Source organism: Phyllostomus discolor, chromosome 10 (genome assembly GCF_004126475.2).
Source record: "Phyllostomus discolor isolate MPI-MPIP mPhyDis1 chromosome 10, mPhyDis1.pri.v3, whole genome shotgun sequence".
Taxonomy (NCBI): Eukaryota; Metazoa; Chordata; class Mammalia; order Chiroptera; family Phyllostomidae; genus Phyllostomus; species Phyllostomus discolor.
Window position 1 is genome coordinate 84432263 of NC_040912.2, and position 24294 is coordinate 84456556.

General features: G+C 57.0%; 2 protein-coding genes across 2 annotated transcripts in view; one reads left to right on the plus strand and one right to left on the minus strand.

Annotated features, from left to right (window-relative positions):
* Nucleotides 1-3602, minus strand: part of DENND2A (DENN domain containing 2A) — an 88449-nt gene extending 84847 nt beyond the window's left edge. Inside the window, 1 exon segment of the mRNA XM_028525654.2 lies at nt 2747-3602. Within this exon segment, the coding sequence (XP_028381455.2) occupies nt 2747-3057 (311 nt within the window). The 5' untranslated portion in view covers nt 3058-3602.
* A 7478-nt stretch (nt 3603-11080) lies between these two features.
* On the plus strand, nt 11081-23594 carry ADCK2 (aarF domain containing kinase 2). The gene is made up of 8 exons (XM_028525697.2): nt 11081-12821; nt 13663-13809; nt 16666-16794; nt 17774-17869; nt 19987-20238; nt 21041-21169; nt 22021-22074; nt 23156-23594. Exons 1-8 carry the CDS (start codon nt 11889-11891, stop codon nt 23294-23296), a joined length of 1881 nt encoding a protein of 626 aa, XP_028381498.1. The 5' UTR covers nt 11081-11888; the 3' UTR covers nt 23297-23594.
* Nucleotides 23595-24294: the final 700 nt, after the last annotated feature.

Consider the following 24294-nt stretch of genomic DNA (forward strand, 5'->3'; position numbering starts at 1 on the left):
AGTTCACTAAAAAAGTTAAGAAACGCAAGGGGAGAACAGTAGAATCTCACACCTAATTCATGTGAAGATGTTCGTTGTTGGCATGAAATGGTTTACGCTTCAGAAGGCACACACTAGGAGCACATTGACGTGGGCTCCGCAGGTCTGTCCCCTCTGCAGAGACCACAGGGAAGGGCCTGGCTGGGGGATCTGTGGCTGAGTCTGCAGAGCCTGTCAGCTCTGGGCTGGAATTCCTTGTTCTTCTGCAACATTCTTGGTGGTGCAGCAAACAAGACCCCACCCTCCCCGGCCTTCCTCTCCTCTGAGTGGATCTCTGGTCTCCTGAGTCTCACCCTCTCCCCACCCCCCAGAAGCAGGCTCAACGGGAGGTCTGAGGGCAGGAAGACCCAGACCACTCGGGGAAGTGGACTGGCCCCTCTGACCGGAACCCTCAGATGCTGTTCCCACTCTCCGTGTTTCCCTTTGGTCAGCATTTCCGGCTGTCGTCCTTCCCAACACACTCTGCCCCGTGCAGCCCCTTTTCCAGACCAGGGTCTCAGTCCATCCACCTATGAGCCACACTAGGAAGGGCCTGCTTTGCCCTGCACGGCGGGGAACCCTGGGTGCTTTGCTCTGACATTCCTAGAAGTAGGTGTCACCTCTTAGTACAGTTAAGGGACCATGGCTCCCCCACATCAGACTCCCCGGGGTCCTAGCTGCCCTCTGCCTCTGAACCTGAGCTGACACTCGGCCCCCCACAAAAATGCAGTGCACCCCCAGGTCATAGCGGGAAGATGGTACAAGGAGATAGCTGTGTGGAGCTTTATCTTCCCATCTCCTGTCACGTGGACAGGAACGTCTTCTCCTACGCCGCCCTTTAATGTTTAGACAAAGATCCACACGACACACCCCCAGTTGAGTTCAATTACAGGAAAAGTTTTGTTCTGAAAATTAACTTGTATGCTTTCTGTTGTCCCAAATCCAAAACCATGCGATCCCGTGTATTTTTTGTTTGTCTCCAAGCTGCCAGAACATTTAGAGCCAAACTCACTGTCCAAGTGATTGCGGTCTGCTACATGCAGGCCATTCAAAATATCCATTTCTCTTGCTTTGCTTTGTTTTCCCCTGAGCTTTCCTCCACGGAGTGTTAGTCGACGAGATCTCATCGTGTGCCCGAGCCCGTCCCCAGACTCGACCTCCCCATCTCTTGAACCGGTGCGCCCCGCCTCACCGCTGCCATCACCCAGGGGGCCTACAGGACCTGCGGCTTCACTGTGCACCCTATGGGGGCTTTCTAGGGTGCCCACTGGTGCCACCTCTCCCGTTTCAGGGGGGTCCTGCTTGCCTCCAGGAGCACACTACCACCAAGAAGAGCTCTCCCCACACTTGCCTCTCCTCCCCCCCGCTTGGTGACTTTGCACACGCTGTTCCCTCAGCCAGAAACAACCTTCCCTGCCTCGTTTTCTTGGTGGAGAGCTTTCCAGGACTCAGCCCCAGCAGCACGTACTCTGTGGGCCTCCCAGCTCTGGGCTGCCCTGGCATGCAGCACTCACGGCCAGGCCAGGCCAGGCCAGGCGGGGACCGGTTTTAATGTTTTGTTTCACTGTCCAACTTGGATGGTGAGTTCCTGGAAAGAAGGGTGATATTTATCACTGTGTCCTTAATGCCTAGCACCGAGAAATGTTAAGTCAGTGAATACGTGACGTGGGCAGGGTTCAAATGTGGAACAAAAGGACTGTGGGTCAGTCTGGCCACCAGCCTCTCCACTACCCCTCCTCAAAAACAGGCACTGTTCGCCCTTGACTTCTGGCAGAACTCTGCTCCATCCTAAGCAGGCCCCTAAATGCTTTCTTCACTACTCCTTTGGTGTGTTTGATATCGGACAATGCAAGCAGCAAGGATTTTGTTCTTTTCTTTCATGCAGTAACCGCCGAGGGTGGAAGAGCTCCACAACAAAATTACTGGAGAGTGCCTGCTGTGACCCTGCTACACGCACACCTCAACGCCAGCTAGTTTGCTCCTTCCTCAGCGCGAGCTGGTTACAGCAAAGTCACTGCAGCCCCCCTGCCCCAACCTGCGCCCCTGGAGGGCACCGCCCAGCTCCCCCACCCGCCCCTCAAAGACAGGACCCCCCCCCCCCACTCCCTGCGGCCTGGCTGTTCTCAGTGGTTTGAATCAAGTTCCCTGTGACACCCCTAAACATCATTATGTCCTTTGTTGAGATTCTTGCTGGGCTCCACGGGCTCCCAACTCCATCTTTAGGGGGAAAGTGGGAGAAAGCAGATCATTCCATCGTCTTTACCTTCCTGCTCTCCCAAGACTACATATTTTGACCACAGTGAGGAAGGGTTGGCTGCTCAGCGATTCTCGATTCTTGATTCTTTCTTTGCTCTTTTTTCCTCTCTCTCTCTCTCACCCCCCTCCCCTCGCGCCCCGGGACCCAGCACTGCACAGGGAGGGGGCTCTGCCCAGTTTGTGCAGATTTCCGAGGCGCGCGGGACGACGGCTTCCCCGCTCGGCCCAGGAAGCCATCGCGAACCCCGTTAGGGCGTCGGGACAGCACTTCTGCTCACGTCCTGCAGGTCGGGCTGCAGCGCCTCGGTCCCCACGTCCGCACACGGGACACCCAGTCTGCTGTCTGCAAACCGCCACTTCCCAGCTCCGGGTCGGGGCAGCCCCAGCCGTCTCCCCTCCACCCTCCGCCCCCGGCGCGTCCCCTCCTCGGTCCCCCGGCGCGCCCCTCCACCATCCTCCGGCCCAGTCCTACCTCCAGGCGGGCTTCGGCTCCGCGGGCTCCCGGGCGCAGCTCGGGGGCGCCCGGGTGGGCGGGGGCTGTAGGCGGCGGGGGCCCGGGGCGCCATGGCCCGCAGCCCTTCGCGCTGGGGTCGTCCGGGCCTCTCCGGGAGAGCCGCGCTCCCTGCGCTCGCGTCCCCACCGCCCCGCCGCGGCTGTGGGCGAGCGGAAGGCGGGCTCGGCCCGCAGCCTCGTCCTCTCCCCGCCGGCGCGGCGGCTCTGCGCGGGCCGCGCGCCCGCCGTCCCCCGCCCGTCGCCCCCCGTCCGCCGCTCCAATGAGCTCATCCGCAGCTGGCGGGCGCCGGGCCCGTAGCCACGGCAACGCCTCTCCGAGGGCCGCGCGGACTCCGGCAGCTCCCGTAAACAGGACCTTCTGCCGGACTCTTCCCTTCTCCTTTTTGGGGGGTGGGGAGTGGGCGAATTAACCCTTTCTTTGCCGGAGACCACCGAGCGGCATTCTTCGTCTGCCCCAGCCCGGAGCGGAGACCTTGAGGTAGATGCGCCGCGGTGGCTGGCGGCCTCACTCCCTCCAGTCGTCTAAGGCGTTGCTGGAGGTGGGGGCACCCTGGAGAGGGTGTCCCCTGCAACGGGCAGCCCGGCGGAGGCGCCGAAAACCGTAGCACAGGCAATGAGAGCCCAGGGCTCCTGGGCGCAGGGAACAAGGGCTCTCAGACCCGGCGAGGAGGGAAGTCCGGCAAAGCTTCCCGGAGACAGGACTTTATAGTGCCCGCTGCCGCCTCTGACGTGGGGCAGTCCAGGGACACGGATCGCATGATGCAGGACTGCCAAGGAAGACGTGCACGTGAACCGGCTGCGGGCAGTTCGTGCTGCGGACGGCGGGGGCGGGGGCCGGGGGCCGCGGCCGCGGGCAGTTCCCGAGCGGAGGAGCTCCCGCTGCTGCCGAGTGGGGCACGGCCCTCGCGGTGGTGATTTGTGGGTGCGGAGGGACGGCTCCAGGCCCATCTCTCTACCAGGAGTAAAGTCATTCTTGTCTTTAGCTCGGGGCGGGGGGGGCTAGAAAGAAGGGCCTAAATAAAGCCTAGCGGGGGCGGGGGGGAGAAAGAGGTTTAAGTTACTAATCTACAAAAGCAGTGTGTAGGAGAGAGAGGGCGGGGGGGGGCATGATTGTGACACGTGGGGGAACTTAGATGCTGCCTAGGCAGTTTCCAGTTTGTAGACCGGACCTGATAGTTAAGGGATGTATTCAGATATCCAAGTCACGGGAAAAAAGCTCCCTCTCCTGAGTGAAGGATTTTGCTGATTGTATGAGATCTTTGAAGCTTTTCTAGGGCTCGCTAGAACTCCCTAAACTCCTTCATGCCATACCCATTCGACTAAGCATGGTAAAGTTTAGAATACCAATATGCAGAGTTCAAGCATTTTCTTAAGTGTAAGCATTTAAATAATTGTTTTGTTTGCTGAGGTATCATTCACTAAGTTTTTACTTTCCTTTTTACAAAAGACCAGAGACTCGGCTTCTTGAGGGTTAATTACTCCCAGGATCCTGGGGCGTCTGGAGGCAAAGTGGAGAAAAGGGCAGATGGAGAACCACTGAGCTCAGAGCCCAGACGGCTGCCTCCTCCCACCCGATGAACGAAACAGGCTGATCGCCTTCGATTTTGTGGCTTCCCAATTGCCAGTCACATCTCAGGTGGGCAGGCCAGAGAGGAGGCTAGGGAGGCCCTTAGTGGCAAGTCCTAAGTGGCAGGTGGCTGTTCCTTCATCTTTTGAGTTCTGGATACTGGCTTATTAAAAAAATAGCCCTGGCTGGTGTAGCTCAGTGGATTGAGTGCCGGCGTGCGAACCAAAGGGTTGCTGGATTCGATTCCCAGTCAGGGCACATACCTGGGTCCCCAGTAGGGGGCGCGCGAGAAGCAACCACACTGATGTTTCTCTGCCCCTTTCTTCCTCCCTTCCCCTCTCTCTAGAAATAAATAAATAAGATATTAAAGAAAGAAAGAAAGAAAAATACTCATGCCTCAGGTCAGACTCTGATACTCTGATGTGCGATGCTGGCGCCTGTGCTTTGCAATTTTCTGTTCCCGCCTGCCTGCCCCAGGCCCCAACTCCACCATTCCTCTGGGCTGGCTGCCTCCGTCCCTGGGAACCTGAGGAGTTGTCCCCATGGCAGAGGACCCACACATGGCTCCTTCCCCTCCTTTCCTGTGTGGCCCTGCCCCAGCTGGCTCTCTGGAATTTTCCCAGCCGGTGCTACCCTGGTCCCTCCCAAGCCCCAGTCCTCTAGCTCCCAAGGGAAGGGTAGCCCCCAAGGTGGGGGCTGTGGACTGGGGCGTGGAAGACCCTCTCAATGGTCCCCTCCTCTCCCCAGCTCCTGACACCGACTGCTGCAACAGCACCTCCCCTTGCCCTCCCTGTCTGTCTGCAGCTTCTCTCCACAGTGGAAAGTGAGAGCCAGGTGGGAGGGAGTGCCTGGCCTCAAGTCAGGGGAGCTGTGGGTCAGAGGAAGGGTAAGAGCTGATTGTTCTTTATCGTAAATCCTGCTTGTTTCACCCCACGCAGCTCTGGAGCTCGTCAGAACATCTCTCACCGCCCTTTCTCCTCTTCCCTCAGCGTGCTGCTGGGGAGCACAGGCTCAGGGTCAGAAGGTCAAACTGGCCCTAGAGCAGGTTGCTTCGCCTCTAACCCTCAGTGTCTTCGTCTGTAAGGTAGAAATAGCAATGGTTATGCCCAACCTCATCGTGTTGTGAGGATTAAAGCAGACAGATCAAGTAAAGGGTGTTGTTCCGGGCCTGGCCCGTGGGGGGCGCTCTCGGTTAACGTCTGTTTGCTATTCTTTTCCTAGTCTTTTTTGTTTCTTTCACACGGTGCTCAGGGTTGAAGGGCAGAGAGCAGCAAGTTTTTTTTTTTTTTTCTCCCCCATAAGAGTTGAGCTATCCCCTCCACTACCCGTTTTAGGTCCCGGCCTCTGCCAGAACCCCCGACACAGAGCCCGCTTCATCTTTGCTACGAGCCGTGTGAAGGAGACGGACCGATGGGAGGGCTGGCCTGGTTAAGACCGGGAGAGAGCCTGAGAAGGAGTTTTTGAACATCTCCTCTCCAAGTCGTTTAATTTCCACTTAAATTCCTTCTGAATGCTAAACATTCACTGAGCATCTTTTTGGTTCCGGGCACTTTACATATGTCATGTCATGTAATCCTCCTCACACGTCTGAGCAATGAAATATTATTCCTACCATTTCATGGGGCGGGAAACCCAAGTTCCAAGAGGTTATGTACCTTGTTTAAGGCCTCATGGGTTCCGGCTGGTGTGGCTCAAGCCATGTTTTTTATTATACCAGGTTGCCTGAGAGCAAAGGCTCTGCGCAGCTCCACCCACTTGCTTAGGAGGGGATTTCTGGCTCACCATTCAGTTCGTTATACTGCCCCCCTCTGGAAGGCGCAGGCAGTGCAGTTCCTCGGGCATCTCTAACCCCGCCCCAGCCCCCCATCAGGTACCCCTATTTGGGTCACTGTTACCGTCTCCTCTCCGCCCCTCCACAGCAGCCTGCTTTTGTGTCATTGGAAATGCGTGCCAGTGCACAGTTGAAAGGCATACACGTACACGCAGCAGGTGATGGATGACAGGCTGGGTTATTTTATTACGATGATTACTTTGTCTAGAAAGCTGCACGGGGAGAGGAATCATTTATCTGTGCTTAGCCCCTTGACATTTGGATGAGGTAGAGCATGGAGGGGACTTACTTCAGCCGGGAAAAGTCACCTCTGACACGCCCTTGGAGAGGACCCCCCTCGTCCCTCTGAGTGGCGGGGCTGAGCCTGCGGAGCCGTCCGACGAGCAGCAGGACTCCCCTGTCCGTCACAGGCACCCGCCTCCTTCCCTCTATCCTCCTCATCCCACCGCCCGTCCCACCCTTGGCCCGTTCTCTCCTCCCGCGGAGGCTGGATGCAAGTCCCTTCCCGTCCCACCACAACCCCTGGCTGGCTCCCTCCGAGGAAACAAAACCAAGCCAAGCATCCCACAGAAACCTCAAGCCCAGCCTTGGTTTGTTCTTGGTCCCAAGCAAATGTCATCCAGAAGGTGTGGGATAGAAGGGGCAGGGGAAGCTGAGGCCACCCAGGGGGAGGGAAGCAGGGCCCAGACTGCGGGCCCCAGGGCTCCTTCACCCTCCCCTCGCTTCTGAGGGCCTGTCTTTGTGACCACTTTGTAGCTTTAGAACAGACAGGAAAGAACCAGGAGCAGCGCAGCTGCACAGGACGGGGCATAGCAAAGCAGAGCCTGACGGGACTTCACCTATGGCCAGGCCACACCCCTTAGGGAGGAGGGAGGGGCCTGTTGGGCCACCCGCATTCATTAGTAGGGGATCAGCACCTGCATCTGGGTAGTGCTCGAACAAGTCACCTAGACAATCAGAAGGTGGGAACCAGAGGAGGAAAAATTCTCATGAGAAGTAATCGAGACAGTTCAACTAAAGAGACAAAAAGAGAAAGGGAGAAGGTGGCAAGTGGGCCCACGACAGCCCCCTCCCTTAGTGTCTTTTCCCAGTACCGATTCTCATATTTTCTCTGTATGCCAGTACCACAGGGCCAGGATTTTTATGCCCAGGCCCAACTCTCTTAGGAGCTAACTGCATGCCAAGTCTACTCTGCAAGACCTAGGGGTGGCGTGGGGTCCATGCTTTTCAAATTTTTAATCTGCCAGATAATCCCCTTGGCTTGTTAGGGGGGTGGGGAATCTAATCCTCCCCACAGGGACCCTAGTGCAGGGGGCCCAGGCGTCTGCAGTTTCACAAGCACCTCAGGTGTTCTGGGTGCAGGTGGCTTAAGTCCCCGCGGAGACACACTAGTGTAGAGCTTGCTCAAGGAGGACGGAAAAGGGGAGGCTGCGGCAGGCGTATGCAGGTGGCTGGTCTTATGAGTGTGGGCGTGGGGGTGCTGAAAGGGTCTCAGCAGAGAGCTGTCCTCGACAAGGAGCACAGTGATTCTCACCAGGGGCAACTCTGCTCTCTGCTCCCCAGGAGACACTCGACAACGTTTAAACATTTGAAAGTCACAACTGGGAAAGGAGGGTGTTTCTGGCATCCAGTGGGTAGACGCCAGAGATGTTGCTAAACACCCCACAGTGCACAGGACAGCTTCCGCTTCCCTCATCCACCCCCTGACACACAACGGAAAGTTATCCTGCCCCAAGTGTCGGAAGTGAGGAGGTAGAGAACCCCAGAGCCAGCCAATTCCCTGTCCCCACCTTCTTCCCCAAGGTCTGGGACAAGTACGTCCCCTGCACGGCATCTGATATGTAGCAACGTTACATGGGAGATGCTAAAGTCATTGTATCATTTGTTCATTGACAAGATAAGCACAGCCGCGTGGGCCTTTGCATCTTTCCCTGCCCACCCATTTCTTCTCAGCCGGGTCTGGGAACCCAGAGGAAGCCGTTGGTTGCACTCCACAAGTGAATGGTGCCACCTAGTGGTAATAGAGTTAACAACACCAGCAGGAACAGTTCCAAGAACCAGAAACTATTCCAAAACCCAGAAACTATCAACAATAATTAGCTGGTGTGGAAATTGTATGGAAACCGGCCCCCCAAAGATCACCGAAATGAGAGCAAACACAGGCTATTTATTCAGATCTTTCTGTAGCAAGGGAGTCAGCCACTGTCACTTGTATTTGGCAGATGCTTGAGAACAAGTGAAGAATGCAATGCTAGTGGGAAAGCTTTAGAGAGGAAAAAAAAAAGAGGCTTCAGTGTGCCCCCGTGGCAGGGTGGTGGCTCGGGGAAGCTGGAGGCCGGGCATATTGTGTGACTGGCTTACAGAGGATGTTGGTGTCCCATGGTTGGGTCCTGAGTGGGAGGTGGGGAGAAAATTAGAGGGGCTGGCAGTCACTGACCACGTCCTGGCTGTTTCAGGCCCATTGCTGCGGGGCTGTGGGTCGGAGGGCTGCTGTCATGCATGGGCTGGCCAGTCTCTTCGTGCACTCATCACTCTAAATGCACTCCTGCTGCTACTGACCCTGGGACAGAGTGCGCCAAGTGACTCACATGAGAAGCAGCCTGACTGCAAACCAACATCTGCGAATTTTAAAGGCTGCCCTTACAAATCTTGGTTTAGGGTTCATTTTGATATAACTGTTTGTCCACGGTGCCTTAACATGTATGACATCATTCCCCTGATGGATGTTCACATGGGGCCCAGGAATCCCTCCACTTCACCAACCATCGTTCTTGTCACCTCCCTCACCTCCACCACCATCACTACCACCTCCACCACCATCACCATCACCTCCACCACCACCTCCACCACTTCTACCACCTCCACCAGAAGGTCAATGATTCTCAAACTTTGTTCTTACGACCAGAAGCAGCAGAGAGGGAAACTGTTAGAAATGCACATTCTCAGGCCCCACTCCAGACCTAAGAGAATCGGACACTGGTTATGGGGCAGCCCTCAGCCCTCCGGTGGATGCTGAAGCTGGGAACCGCTGCTTTAGGGGAATTTCTAGGACGCCCTTAAGTCAGCCCTTCCACAATGCACCCTCCAAATTTGTGAAGATATGCCTGCCACATGAAGTGGGAAGAGAAACAAAACAACTTTTACTTCTCTAGGCAATGCAGATGACATTTGCGAGCACTTACTGGCGCACTGCGCCTGGCCGCACCTGTCTGTGGCTCACTGTCTTTAAGAGCTTTGAGAGGCGAGTACTCGTCTTACCTTCATTTGACGAGAGAGGCGTGGAGGCTCCGAAAGGTGAGGTAACTTGTCCCCCAGGTTATACAGCTTATGCAGAGGGGAACTGAAACCAGGCTTATTTAGCTCCAGCATTTTGCTCTTAACTACCGTTATACATTTTAATCGCCAGAACCATATGTACAAATGTAGCGGACTCGTGCAGCTTTAGTCAGACTCGCTCCCTAGTTAGCTTAAGGAGAAACAGGCCCAGAAAGACTTGCCTGAGGTCACATGGTTCCCTTCGGTTCAGTGGGCTAGAACCCAGGGCCTCTGGTCCTCAATACGCCCCTTGATGAATCGGGGATACATACAAGAACATTCCACACACCTTTGGGACGGAGCGGGCAAATAAATCAGTGGGAGGTTGGGAAGGGGATAATCCATGGCTGGTCATATTTGACACCAGTGGTGGCCGGGATGCCTCCTGCCTTGGGAACAGCAGAGGAGTCTGCAGCATCTTGTGGAAATGGGCGATGGGCTATTGGTTAACAACTCAGGAGCAGCCGGAAGCCCCTCCCCACTGCTGTCTCTGTCCTAGTCCAGGTCCCCACATTGTTGGGCACTCCTGAGGGCTGCGGAGTGGCAGTCACACTTCCAGCCAGAGGGACCCCAGTCCAGCAAAGCTGGGCTGTGTCCTGGTTTTCTCTCCCCATGCTCCTTCCATTGTGAGGCGCACGGATCGCGCCTGGGCCAGTTTCCGTGGAGGCCTCTCCTCCACGTGCAGGTGAAGGACGGCATGTAAGGAGGCGGCTGTGGTCCCTGGGTGGACAGCCTCAAACCCCCACTGGCCACTGGCGGAGTGGAGAGAGGACCTCTGGGCCCGCCCTGGCTGCACTGCCTTATTTCCAAGCTCCCTTTCTCCCCGCTTTGCTCTCTAGAACCACCTGACTTTCCTTTGGTTTCTTGACGTTAAAACAAGCAAACGACTCCCCTCCCCCCAACAAAAACCCTCACGCCTAACTCCTTCCCATTTTAGGGCTTTTTTCTTTGTCTGAACACCCTCCCACCCCAAGGCCTACCTTCCCCTCCGAAGTAGCTACATCCTATTGGTTCTCCCTATTCATTTCTTTCATGGTCCTTGCCACACATTGAAATTGTACACTGCGTTCCCGTGTGGTCCCCCTCATAAGTGGTCAGAATGGAAGGGCAGGGTGTGTGTCTCCACTCCGCAGCCCAGCAGGGTGCCTTGCTCAATGCACATTGTATTACCCGGCCTTGATAAACATTACATTCAGATTAAGAAATACTTATGGCGCTCAACAAGTACCAGTTAAACGAGTGAACATGGCCTTCCAGGAGCCGTTCCCTAAGGTCCAGACACGTTCCCCAAATCGATGCAGCCTGGGACTACCCTACCCCCTCATCCCACTCAACTGAAACCCCTACTGGTGTTCACAACCATCTTGCAATTCACGGTTTCCACGCTCTATGTGAAGAAAGCTACACAGATGTCAGTGGAAAGACAGACGCGCGCGGGGAAGGGGGCGAGCGCGGAGCCTGCGCTTGCGTTTTGTGTTGGATCTCTCCCTAGGACCCAGGACCCCAGGCTCGCGTGTACCTCCGCGGGCGTCCGCACCGCGTCCGCTTTAAGGGGCGGCGCCGGAGCTGGCGGGCGGGGCGCTCCCGGAAGATGCCTCCGCTCGGCCTCTGCGCGCCTGGTTCCCGACCCTCTGCAACCGCCTCCAGCTCTCGGCGCCGGATCCTCTGCCTTCTGCACCTCCTCCCCGCTCTCGGGGCTCCGATCCCAGGCTGTCCGCACCCAACGCCCAAGCCCTAGCACCTCGACCCTCCGCTCTCTTTCGCTCGCCCTTGGGCCCCGGCCCCCCACGGGCCTCTGTGCTTCGACCCTTTGCAACGCCCTGAACCCGACCCGACTCCACCCCCGTCCAGCCCCTCCGCACTCCAGCTACAGGCGGTGCCCGGCCACAGCGGTGATCTCGTGCCGGCCCTGGCACGCGCGGTGACACTGCGGTCGCCCGGCTCTGTTTCCGCCCGCGCGGCCACCTCGCGCAGGTCGCGTCCTCGCCCTGGGCCTGGCTTCGCATCTGGCTTGGCCCCTCAGCTTCTCACAGTGGATTCCGTTCTGAAAGTCCCGGTAGGCGCAGCTGGTCTCGGGCGAAGGCCGCTGGCAGCCTCAAGCCTTGGGCCAAGGCCGTACCCGAAGGGAGGGAGTGGGGCGTGGAGCCCGGAGGGACGGATGGGCCGTCCCCTCCGGCGGGCAAGGCGGGGCAGGGTCGTGCGGCAGAAGCGGGAGTGGGCTTGGATTACACGTGAGCTGAACAGGGTCAGGCAGCTGCCCCCCTTTTGAGTGGAAAACTCGGCTGTGGTCCTGGACTCAAGTCGGCCTTGCCGAAAGTGTGAGCATAGATAGGTGGGCGCCCTTTTAGTGGAGGGCAGGCAGCCTAGGCTGTGGAACTCTGGGAGAGGATGGTGACTCCCTGGCGCTTCTCTGTCAGGGTCTGCCTGTCGTACCTAAGGGGTTTTGAGCTCAGAAAGGAACTCTGCCTTTTAAGACCCTCCGGATGCCCTCGAAATTCCAGACTCTGCTGGCTTCTGCTGGGCACTTTGCCCAAACTCGTCTCAGTCCATGGGGACACTGGTGAGGGGCCGCCTGAGAACGCGTATCAGCCAAGGGCCAGCTGGAGTGACCTGGCTGAAAACGGGCCCCTGGAGAGAGTCTCCCAAGACGGGTGGCACGGCTGCCTCCTCCTTTACCTCCGCCTGGGGCTGCGAGCTGGGGCTCTCCTGGTGAAATTCTTCCCCCTCCTCCTACTCTACCCTCTCACCTACCTGGCTCCCAGCATCTCCAGCCTCTGGCTGCACCTGCTTCTGAAAGCCACGGAGACCTCAGGCCCAACGTACATCAAACTGGGCCAGTGGGCCAGCACCCGGCGAGACCTCTTCTCAGAGGCCTTCTGTGCCCAGTTCTCCAAGCTGCATGTGCGGGTGACCCCGCACCCTTGGGCTCACACCGAGCACATCCTGCAGCAGGCATTTGGGGAGGACTGGGGGAAGGTCCTCCGCTTTGAGAAGCAGGAGCCTGTGGGTTCAGGCTGCGTGGCCCAAGTGTACAAAGCGCGTGCCAACCCTGTCTTCCTGGACAATGGCAGCATCCAGAGACTCGCCAAGGCCTCCAGGCTGCCGCCTCCTTCAGAAGCTGGGGCGGCCTCGGGGCTGAGCGTGCTCTTCGGGCCCCTGGGGAAGGGGTGGTGGTCTCAAGGAAGTCTTGCGGACCAGTCACTTCTAGAAAGGCTGCTGCTCCCTAGAGCCGACCTGGTTGGATCGGACGCAGTCGTGTCTCAGGCCTTGGCACCTGCCCCCCCACCTCAGCCGCATCACCTCATCCCTGTGGCCGTGAAAGTAAGTGCTCTGGTGTCCTCAGTGGGCCCTGCCTGTCTCTAAAATCCCTCTGACCCCCTCAGAGCTACCCTCGACCAGGGACCCCTCCTCTGCAAATCACCCTGCACATTGCCTTCCCTCGGCCTGCATTAGCTTGACCGTTACCTGAGTGCCTATGAAGTGAGAGTTGTTTTATGTCTTGGCTTGAGGGAGAGGTGGCGTGAACAGTCTGATGGAAGAAAATGAAGAGGGTTCGGAGTGCGCTGCCTCTGCGGGCGGAGGAGCCCTGGGGTCAGGATAGATCGGAGACAGACAGGTCACACGTGCTCTGGGGAGCCCAAGATGGCGGTGTTCATCTTTACAGGAGTGGCTTTCTTCTCACTCCATGCCCCGTCGCCCTGGCCGGGCTCCATCATTTCTTGTCCCCACACTGTCCCCTTCCCATTCAGCGTAATCCAGGGGGTCTCGCAGACACAGGCGGCAGGTCCCCCTGATGCTCCTGTGCCACCTGGGGAAGAACCTGCTTGCTTAGGTGTTCACCAAGCACCCCCTGGTGGCTTTCAGGTGCCCTCTGGGAGCCCCTGACCTAAATTTAATGTGTTTGGGAACAAAAAGCCCATCTGCTCGTCCCAGGAAGCTAAGTGCAGGGCAGAAGAGATGCCATCAGCATCCCCTCAGGGAAAGCCCACGGAGTGAGGGAGGCAAGAGCATCCTGGGTGTGGGGACCGCTTCCCCTTTGCTCTGAAGAGGAGCCAGCTGGCTTTTCTTTGACGGGGGGGGGGGGGGACGCAGTCGGGCCGAGTGAATGAACGTGCCTTCCCGATCCCCCCCACCGTGGTCTCACTGCTCCCCTTTCCGGCAGGTGCTGCACCCTGGCCTGCTCTCTCAGGTGCGGATGGACCTGCTGCTGATGAAGACGGGCAGCCGAGCCCTTGCGCTTTTGCCAGGAATCAAGTGGCTTAGCTTGCCTGAGATAGTGGAGGAATTTGAAAAGCTCATGGTCCAACAGGTGAATTCTCCTTCCCTCAGTTATAAATAGCATCTAACAGAGTTCGTAAATGCCGAATGAATGAGTATTTCCCTGCAGATCATGGCTAGTATGGTATGTTAGTCAGGGTAAGTAACACTAGTCAATATAACAAAGAACACCCAAACCTCAGTAGCTTCATGCAACAGGGTTGTTGTTTAGTATCAAAGTTCCACGCAGGTGAACTGAAGGAGAGAGAGGAAGCTCTACTCCACAGCTACTCAGGGATCTGTTTCCTCCCAAGGTCGGCACTGCCGTCTTCAGCATGTGTCATGTAGGGTCAGTGCGGATGTGGGAGAAAAACCATGGAGGACCACGTGAGGGATTTAGTGGCCAGGCGTGGAAATGATGAGCATCACTCCTTCCTAGTCTGCAGGTCAGCTCTCATCACAAGCGTGCTGCAAGGAGGGTGCTTGGGAAGCCTTCTTGGTGCCTGGGAGAAAAGCGAAATCATTCTGGTGGAACACACAACATTATCTCTAAGTGCCGTGATCAAAGGCTGAACTCCAGGGCGATAAGAACTGTCAGCAAAGTCACACACCGTGCCTTTGTTTTGCTTTGTTTCTGGGGCTTTAGAGTACACAGGGACCTCCTCCCTGTCCAGGGTCTTGGGTCACCTGTTTAAGTAGCTGGACTTGGCAGACGCAGGTTGGGGGCTGTCGTGGCTCCAAGTGGGCATCTGCCCTGGCTCTCTGTTGGTAGTGCTGAGACTGGCAGACTTCCAGAAGCAGTGTGCTAAGTCCTCGTTTAGGTCCTTGGATGTAAAGGTTTTAAGTCCAAGGGATGTGTTGTGTTTTAGTGTTTAGAAGTCTTTGCTTTATGCTATGGAGTAGTGTGGCTTTGATAACAAAGGAAAATTAAAACAGCCCTGGCTGGTGTGGCTCCGTGGATTGAGCACTGGACTGCGAAGCAAAGGGTCGCTAGTTCGATTCCCAGTCAGGGCACAGGCTTGGGTTGCGGGCCAGGTCCCTGGTCGGGGGCACATGAGAGGCAGCCACACATTGATGTTTCTCTCCCTCTCTTTTTCTTTCCCTTCCCCTTTCTCTAAAAATAAATAAATAAAGTCTTTTTTTTTTTAAAGAAAATTAAAACAGAGAAAATAGCTTATATTTCAATAGCCATCTCTGCGTTAATGACTCTCAGTTCTACCGCCCATCTGAGCTTCAGCTCGCCTCCCAGAAGTCCGATGGGCATCACGGGGCCCCATCAGACTGGACTCAGACCTCTCTGTCTCACCCCATGTGGCCTACTAGCTGTGTCCAGTGGGCCTCTCGCGTTCCCAGGCTTGAAAGCTCAGAGTCTGGTGTCTGCGCGGGAGTCTGTTAGAAGCCGATGAACTAAGAATGAGTGAGCTTTTCCCATCCATAGGAAAATATTGTAGGCAGCAGGGGTTGACCTATCAATACCTGCAAACAGAGTTCGATTGGCGGTACAGTGGGAGTCTCTACAGGTTCAGTTGGGGCTCAAGAGGGAAAGTGGCCCTTCCATCCTGAGGGTCAAGGCTCCCGTGGCTCCAGTTTGGTATTACAGTTGGACCACATGGGGGAAACATTCCAATCAGCGAGGACAAGGAAGGCAGGGGAGCGGGGCGGGCCAGGCGGCCTGGGGAGTTTGGCACCGTGCAGATCGGGTGAAGCCAGACTTCGGGGTGGTAGAGGAAGGGAGAGGCATAAAAGATGGATCTGAAGGGAGAAGTGGGGGGCAAACCATGACCCCCCCCCTTGGATGTCATCCTGAAGAATTGAGGCTTCATTCTGAAGACAGCAGGGGGCACCAGCAGATGGGAGGGGCATCTCCCAGAGAGGGAAGACTGGTGGAGGGGAGGGAGCCCAGCTCAGATACCCCTGTTAGGGTTCGGGTGACTGCTTGCGAGCCCCCTTGGGAGTGGCAGTGGGTGGGGAGGGAGAGCAGACTGGAGAGTGGTTAGGTTAGGACCGCAGAGTCGACGGCACTGAGCGCTGATGGGTGTGGAGGGAAAGAGGAGTCCTCTGCAGTGGGTCCTGGGTGACTGGGTGCGTGTGGGGGTGCGTGAAAGTAAATTCTGTTCAGACATTAAGGTCAAGGGTCTCTGGACTTCCACAGGGCGATGCCTAGCTGTACGTGAGTGTAAGTCCGGAGACTGGCAGAGGAGGGCTGGACTGGAGGTCAAGGTTCTGTCATCAGGAGGTGCTAGCTGAGGGTGGAGGGGCTGGAGAGGGAGAGCAAAAGCTGGTGAAGGTCATGAGCTGAGACACATCGGCGTCTGGGGCACCTGAGGAGGAATGGCCAGGAGGCCAGGCCCAGACAGGGCAGCTGCAAGGCAGGGGCTGGAGCCCTGAGAGTGAAGAGACGAGCGGGTCGGGAAGAATGAGGTTGTAGATTTAATTAGGACAAAAACGGGACTGGGCCATTGAGCCTGGCGAGCGGGAGGCTTGGGGAGTCTGGGGGAACAGTGTCGGTGTGGCGGGGTGGAGGGCAGAGTGGGTGGGAGGGAGCTTTGATCCAGGGGAGGGGCGGGAGGGTGGGCTAGTGAGGGCAGTGCCTGGAGAGGCCACAAAACGGAGCCCCTGGGAGATGGGGGTGTCCGCTGGCTGGCCAGAAGGGGGTGGGCAGAGAAGGAAGAGCGGAGAAGCCACTGTACTGTGAGGGTGTCTGCTGTTGCAGCTTAGAGGAGTTCCCGGGAGGGTCAGGACTTTCCGGGAGGCCTGTAGTCAGAGCACGCCTCCTCCCGTGTCCCTGGGGACCTGGGCAGGAGGAGCAGAAGGCAGGGGCCTCTCCTGACTTGCTAGGTCCTCCCAGTTCAGGGGTTGCGATCCCTGCGCCCGACCACCCCCGCCTTTTCTCTCCGTCTCCCTGCAGATCGACCTGCGCTACGAAGCTCAGAACCTGGAACACTTCCAGTGCAACTTCCTGAACGTGACGTCTGTCCGATTCCCCACCCCGCTGCACCCCTTCGTCACCAGGGATGTTTTGGTGGAGACCTACGAGGTAAGAGTCCAAACTTACCTGGCCGTGCCTTTCACTCACAGCAGGGCCGCCTCCGCTTCACCTGAAGGCTGTAGTCTGGAAAGACAGGAGCCGAGAGAGCGCGTGGTTACTCCCCGCACGTGCCGCGAGGGCGGGCAGTGGCACAGCGAGGTGGCCGCATGGCCTCAGCTTGGTGGAGGTGAAAATCCGCTCTGCCACTGTATGTGCTGGGTGACGTTCGTTTCCTCATGCGTGACGGCTGGCCACTGCTCCTGCCCCAGAGGGGTGTCCCAGCAGTCAGTGACGCGCTGAGTGCAGAACGCCCCCGGCTGGGGTTTGCAGAGAGAACGTGCTCAGCGAGTGTCTGTGTCATGTCCCTGGCCTTAGCGGGCGCCTGGTCCAGCCCCCTCTGCAAAGATGGTAACATGGTAATATGGTAATACGGCATCCAGGGAAGTGATGCCACCTCCCAATGTTACTAAGCTGTGTGACCCTGAGCAAGTTACTTAAACTCTCTGGGCTTCAGTTCTTTAATTAGTTAATTCGGGACAACAAGATCTCAGTGGGCTCCTCTGACAGTTAAATAACTGACCAATATGAAATGCTTACTTGCTAGCTCCCCTTTCCCCTGCCCCCACCCTTTTGTCCATTTCTCTGCTCAGGGTCACAGAACTCATTCATGTCTCTCGTGGCCGACTCTTGACCAGAAACTAGCTCTCCAGGGCCTGTTCCTGTCTCTCCCCACCACACAGCAGCGGCCTGACCTGTGGGTGGCAGAGTCAGCGGGCAGCCTCCCTAACAACCTATGGGACTTGTTTTCTTTTGAGAAATGGCAGGGAAGGGAAATGTAAATGGGTTAAAATCAACTCGTGGGGGACAGACTCTTAGGGTTTCTAAGAAAGGAAGAGCTCTCTGGGTCGACGGGAACACCACGTGCCCCGTGGGGGTGAGGAGTAGGGCTGTCCTGGGTAAAGCCGTGCCCTCCCTGATTTTCCCGAAGGAGAGCGTGCCCGTGTCCAGTTACCAGCAGGCAGGAATTCCCGTCGACTTGAAGAGGAAGATCGCTCGGCTGGGGATCAACATGCTCCTGAAGATGGTGAGCTCGCGGGCTGGGAGAGGGTGTGCAGGCCCAGCGTGTGGGGAAATGGCGGGGACACTGCTCAGCTGCCCTGGGTGGAGGGCGAGCCGAGTGTAGAGTCCACTCTGGAAACGGCTGAGCCTACCAGACACCCGTCCCCTCTACAGCTCTCTGCTCTGCACGTTCTCGGGGGCTTTCGCTTGGTCCCCTTGCAAGGTGCTGTGGGAAGGGCCCGCCCACATTGTCTACAAACGGCCTAAGACAGTATCGCATGTTACATGCCACTTGGTTCGTTCATTCAGCAAGTGTTTACTGAGCACTTGCTACGTGCCAGGCAGTGCTGGCTCTACAGCAGTGAGAACAGACATGATTACAGTGTGCACAGAAGTCCGTTTAGTGGGAAGACCAGCTGTGAATGAGTCAATTATATGGAGGGTAAGTACAGGTACCAGAGGGTCACGTAAGAGGGCCTGACCCAGCCCAGAGATTTACTCAGGAAGCGGCTCCGTCTCAGCTGGGATGTGAAGGAAGTCGAGGCGTCATCCATGAAAGGCCGGCCTGACAATGATTTAATGGACACTCAGAAAAGGACACAGTGAGCCCTAAGCAGTGTCCTTTGCTGTCCTTATTGGTGTCACCAGCAGTAATAGTGTCAGCCCAGCACTGTGGGCAGCTCACACGCAGGAGCACAGCATCGTTGAGGGTCCGAGGTCTTCCTGGTGGTTGGCACGGAAGAGAGAGGTTGAGGGGTGGATGGCAGGGTCTGGGCTGGATAGGCAGGAGAGTGCCAGGCCCGGAGGGTGCACAGTCGGGCAAAGGAGGCACCAGCTGTGTGGTCTGAGCGTGGGAGGAGAGAGCGGATGTGACGGAGAAGGGGCCTCGGGGGCCGAGGTGAGCAGGACGGTGGTGGTGTGGTGCGAGCTGACAGTGAGGGGGAGGCCGTAGGCCTTCCTGCAGAGAGGACTCAGGGCAGCCCCGAGCCCACCCCCAGCCCAGGGTCCGTGGGTGTGGAGGGTCAGCAGCCCCCATCCGCGGGGCTGCTGGGGAAGCGAGGTTGCCGTGGGAGAGCCGGGTTTCCACTCGTCATGCAGTGGAAGCTGAACGGGCAGAGGACTCTGTCCCGTCATGGGGCTCCACGGGGCCAGGGCAGAAGCCCAGTTGGCAGCATCCAGGGGTGGGGAGATCACGGGGAGCTTCCAGCTCCTGGGATCAGGGATGGGGGCGAACACCCCAGGGTTGAGCTGGCAGCAAGGTGCCAGGAGGCTTGGCATCAGGGTCAGGTACGAGGAGCCTCCCCAGTTCCCGGGGTTTTCACTGGGGCAGCAGCAGCAGCCTCTGTGACCAGCGAAGCCAGGACCCGGACTGGGAGGGGCTCTGGCCTGTGCCCAGGAGGAGGGGCTCTGTGCCAGCCCGGAGCCAGGAGGAGTTTCCCCGGGAGCCTCTCCAGAAGCGGCCGCTCTGCGCCTCCACCGGGTTTCTCCCTCCCTATCCAGAAAGGTTGCTGGTGGTCTCTTGAACCACCGACATGGCCTCTCACGGGAGGCAGAGTTCTGTTCCACAGACTCACGCCTGCCTTCCTGTCCTTCACAGTCCCTGGGGCTTGCTCTCCTGTGTAGCGGGGTCAGAGCCACTCCCCACTGCCTGCCCAGTTCTGGGTGCCAGCAGGTGGCTGTCCATGTCGCTGTTAGACTCACTGTGTGGGCACGTGGAGGTGATGCAGAGTGAGCCTGATTTAGGAAGTATTTGAAATAAAGGAAGTTCCGTGAAGTTTAAGAGCAGAGAGGTTTGGGGGGAAATCCTTAACCCATGAGTAGATACTTATTTTAATTTGAATATTAACTGCTTGAATCATAGAGTAAAAAAAAAGGTCTTTTGAAGTGCAGCATGGTCTTTGATTTTGTTATGTTTCCTATAATCATTTTTAATGCTCTTGACTTCGAAAATAACTCTTCTCTTGAAAGCCCCCGGCCCGTCCCTGTGCGAATTCTGAACTGAGGACGCCAAGCAGTGAGGCCGTATCGCAGGCCCCTGCTCTGCTGAGCGTCACAGGCGCTTTCCCGGCGCACGGCTGGGCGGCGATGGGGCGGCGAGGACGGACTCGGACTCGGCCCTGAGGAGTGCTCGTCTCTTTGCAGATATTTGTGGACAACTTCGTCCACGCCGACCTTCACCCTGGGAACATCCTGGTCCAGGGCGCCGACGGTCTGTCCGAGCGCCGAGAGGCGCGGCTGCCGCAGGTGGATGTCTGTGACGCGCTGGTGGCGTCCGTGATGCCCGCGCCGGGCCCGCTGCGCCTGGTGCTCCTGGATGCCGGCATCGTGGCCGAGCTGCAGGCCGCGGACCTTAGGAACTTCCGGGCAGTTTTCATGGCTGTGGCGATGGGGCAGGTGAGACCCGCTGGGCCCTGGGGAGCTGGGCCCGGATCTCTTGGGCCCTTGAGAACTTCGGGGCTCCTCGGCCTTCGTCATTCTGGTAGACACCAGGCCTGCCACGGGTGCTCCCGACAGAAACGTCACGGCTTTGGCCAGGACAGGCTGGTGCCTGTGCCTGTGGCCCGTTCCAGGCCCCTCATGGTTTGGGGTGGGAAGAATCATCTCCTTCCCAGATGCCGCTGTGTCGTCCGTGGGGCACTCTCTCCTCCTCCCTCGGCAAGCACATGGGTGGGCGCGAGGGAGGCTGCTCCTGCTTAGGAGGCTTCGGCCTGGGCCGCTGTGAAATGTCCCCTGGGCCGCAGTGGCACGTAGGGCGGGGCGTGTTCCCCCGCACGGGTTTGGGTGGAAGGAGGAGGTCACAGCCTGAGGAGGCACGGCTTGGCCCCTGGGGCGGTGCTATGGGAAGTGGAAGGCATGAGCAGGAACCACCGGGGTCGATGGGTGTTCGGGAGGACCATGGGGGCTGTGGTCAGGGGGTGTCCCGGGTGGAGGAGGCTGCGCACAGAGGCTGGGCCAGCTGTGAGGAAGGAACTCTGCGGGGGCAGGAGGGGGGCCTCCGAGGGTGGTGTGGCTGGTCCGGCCCGGGGGCAGGTCCTGGTGGCTCTGAGGCCACGCTGGTTGGTCAGCAGTGGCCAGAGTCAGGGCAGTGGAAGAGTCAGGTGGGAACAGCTAGGGTATGGGGAAGGCTGGGCAGAGCGCCTAGGTCCGTGCCCTCCTGACTCTATATATAAAGTTTTTCTTCTTCTGCATCTGCCAGGGCCACAGAGTGGCCGAGCTCATCCTGCATCACGCCCGGGCCAGCGAGTGCAGGGACGTCGGGCGATTCAAGGCTGAGATGGCCACACTGGTGACCCAGGCCAGGAAGGACACGATCACCCTGGAGAAGGTGAGCAGGCCACTCGAGGGGCAGGGGCCTGGCTCTTGCCCTGGGACAGAACAGAGCCCAAGTTAAAGGGAGGCCTTTTAACGGGGAGATGTCTTGGGGGCGGGGTTGAGGTTCAGGGCAGGCAAAGAACAAGCCTTGCCTCTGCCCGCATCTCCCAGGTGGGAGGAGGCCACTGAAACCTCTGGCTCTCGGGAGTGGTCCTTGGCCAGGTTCTCCAGGGTGGCCGCGGGGGCACCGTGCATAGTGTCGCACCCCTCCCTGTCTGGGGTGCAGCTGCTCTGGGGCTGCTTCTGTTTTGGAGCTCAGCCAAGCTTGGAGGGAGAGACGAGCAAGGTCTCTGAGCAGCCCAAGGAATCAGCTCAAGTTCACCTCCTTTATTTAGACCTGAGCCAGAGCCCAATTTGTGTCCTACACCCAGTGCTAGGAAACCTGTTTTTTCTCTCAAGTTCATGGTCTACACTGGCAGGATCAAGTCAGAGCAAGCAGGGGCCACGGGCAGTGAGGAGCAGCAGCTGGCACCCAGGCACTGTCAATCAACCTTACTTAGCATGTGCTGTGGGGAGACTCGCGCAGGGGTAGCCGGGCCTCCAGGCCTCTTCCTGGAAGGGGTCTTTGCATTCAGGCTCCTCATGATTGAGACGGGAGTTGGGTTCGTGCATGTGCAGTCCTGGAGTTTGTCAGTCAGTTCCTTTCCACTCAGTGGGGGTGGGTGTGTGTGTGTGTGTGTGAGAAAGACAGAAAGAGACGGGTTAGTGGGATGGGGGCGGGATAGGGGCCCAGAAGGGAGAGAAATGTGCCGGGGGCTCCGCACTCTCAGTCTGCAGTCAGCTCTATTTTATTCTCTTTTGCAGCTCCAAGTCTCTAGCCTTCTCTCCAGTGTCTTTAAGTTGCTGATGACTCACAAGGTGAGGCCCCAGGCCAAGCTGAGCCTCTGTGCTCCGGTCAGTGTGGAGGGAGCTCTCTGGGGAGGCCTGAGGGCGGCCACAGGGTGGTGAGGAGCACTTCTCTCTCTGAGATCTCATTTTCGAGGACATTCTCCGTGCCAACTGACTAGCGTGAAGAGTGCTGCCCCTGGGTGCCCCCTAGGTCCAATACACTGTCACCACACAGTCGGTCTGTGTCTCCGTCAGACTCTGCCGTCTAAGCATCTGTGATGCTGAGTGGTGAGAAGGTGGATTCACAAATGTAACACAGTCTGACTAAAGCTTTCATGCCCTTTCCCTCCTGTGTTCACATGACGATGCTTGGGGTCAAGCTCAGTCTTCCTTAGCCAGCTCTGCCCCGTGTGGTGTGAAGTCCTGGGGTTGCGGGTGGCCCGAGGGGAGGGGCCCCTTGGTCCGGTGTGTTCAGAGGCCCCGGCACAGCTGTCCTGGCCTTTGCCTCCTGTCCCCTGTCCCCTGGAGGGAGGTGGTCTCAGAGTTCTTCACCTTGGCCCTTGTCTGTCTCCTTGTGATGGAGTGTGGCCTTGGGCTGTTCTTCAAAGTAAAGCTGCCAACCAAGGGTGTAAGAAGTTGAGAGCAGGGGAGGGAAGGTTCGTGTCCAAAGATGGACCTTCCCATTGTTTCTCTTGAGGTTCCGGAGTCTGATAGTGAAATGCTGCATGGAAGAGGCAGCCATTTGTCAAGGATCATAACACGGAATGCAGTCAGAGAGCTGGCTGGTCAGAAGAACGACCCTTATTTAGATTTATAATTTCTGATATATCTCTGAGATACTGATTTTATTACTTTTAAGTCATACATGTGCTATATGTGAAAACATACACACCTCCCCCCTGCCAATTTCTCCTTAGCCATACTGGTGGATGGAAGGCTGGGTGAGCAGGTGAGACGGTGGGGAAAACGATGGGGAGGGAAGACAATGTCACGCGGACAGTAGACCTCACACGGGCGGGTATAAGAGGCTGAGAGCGGACAGCAACATGGCTATCCAGAACTCTCTGTATATCCACGGGCTTTGGAAAGAACCACCTATTTTCTGTTTCAGGTGAAGCTTGAGAGCAACTTTGCTTCCATCGTGTTTGCCATCATGGTGCTAGAGGGGCTCGGCCGCTCGCTGGACCCCAAACTGGACATCCTGGAGGCAGCAAAGCCCTTCCTGCTGCAAGGGCTAGCGTCTTCCCCGTGACCATGGCCGTGGGGTGCGGTGGTCTCCGTCCTGTCTGAGAACTGAAGGCCACTCCCAACAGCCTCTGCTGGGACAGCTGGAACTTTTACAAACTGGGACGTGTGGAGGGCAGACCACTCCTTTTCACTCTGATTTGGGTTCAGGCACCTGTTTAAACGGCTTCGGGTGATTTGGGGAAGAAAAGGGAGGGGAGGGCCCTAACCCGTCAGTTGCAGGAGCTGGGCCTGGTGGGAGACTCTATGTTTCGGGGAAAAGGTTCTGTGGAGGAGGACAAATAAACTTAAGTTATTTTGTTTTCTCCCTTTCCTCTCTTCTTTTCTTCCCCCTCTGCACTCCCTCATCGGGTGAGTCCTCCTGGGCCCTGAGAATCAGGTTAGGAAATGTCACAGAATCCTATAAACCGATGACTTCCAGTTTTTAAATGTACCCTATGGGTAAAAAGTTGAATATATTTGTGTGCCCATACATATATGATTTATTTATAAATTTTATACAGGTGTATACAGGTGATATACCACCACTAGCAAATATATGGAGGCACTATGTATACTTAGGGCAAATTTCACTATACTTCAAATTATCTTCTTTGTACTTTTAAATATTTTTGCTGACTTCTTGCTAAATTTTATTGCAAGGTGAAAAAGAAGTAACATTTAATGTGGCTGATATATTAGGGACAGGAGCAGAATCAGCTCTGCCCTCTTTTTTAAATTCTTAAAAAAATTTGCTTTGGTGGGGGCAGAGAGAGAGAGAAAGAGAGAAACACCAATTTGTTGTTCCACTATTTACGCACTCATTGGTTGCTTCTTATAAGTGCTCTAACCAGGGATCGAACCCATAACGTAAGTGTATCTGGACAATGCTCTAACCAACTGACCTACCCGACCAGGGCAGCTCTGCCTTCTTAAAGTTCTCCTGGGCTCTCATGGTAGTGCTCAGGCTGTGGTTTCTCTGAGCACTGTCCAGGCCCTGTCCATTTGTCCAGGGTTAATGTTGGT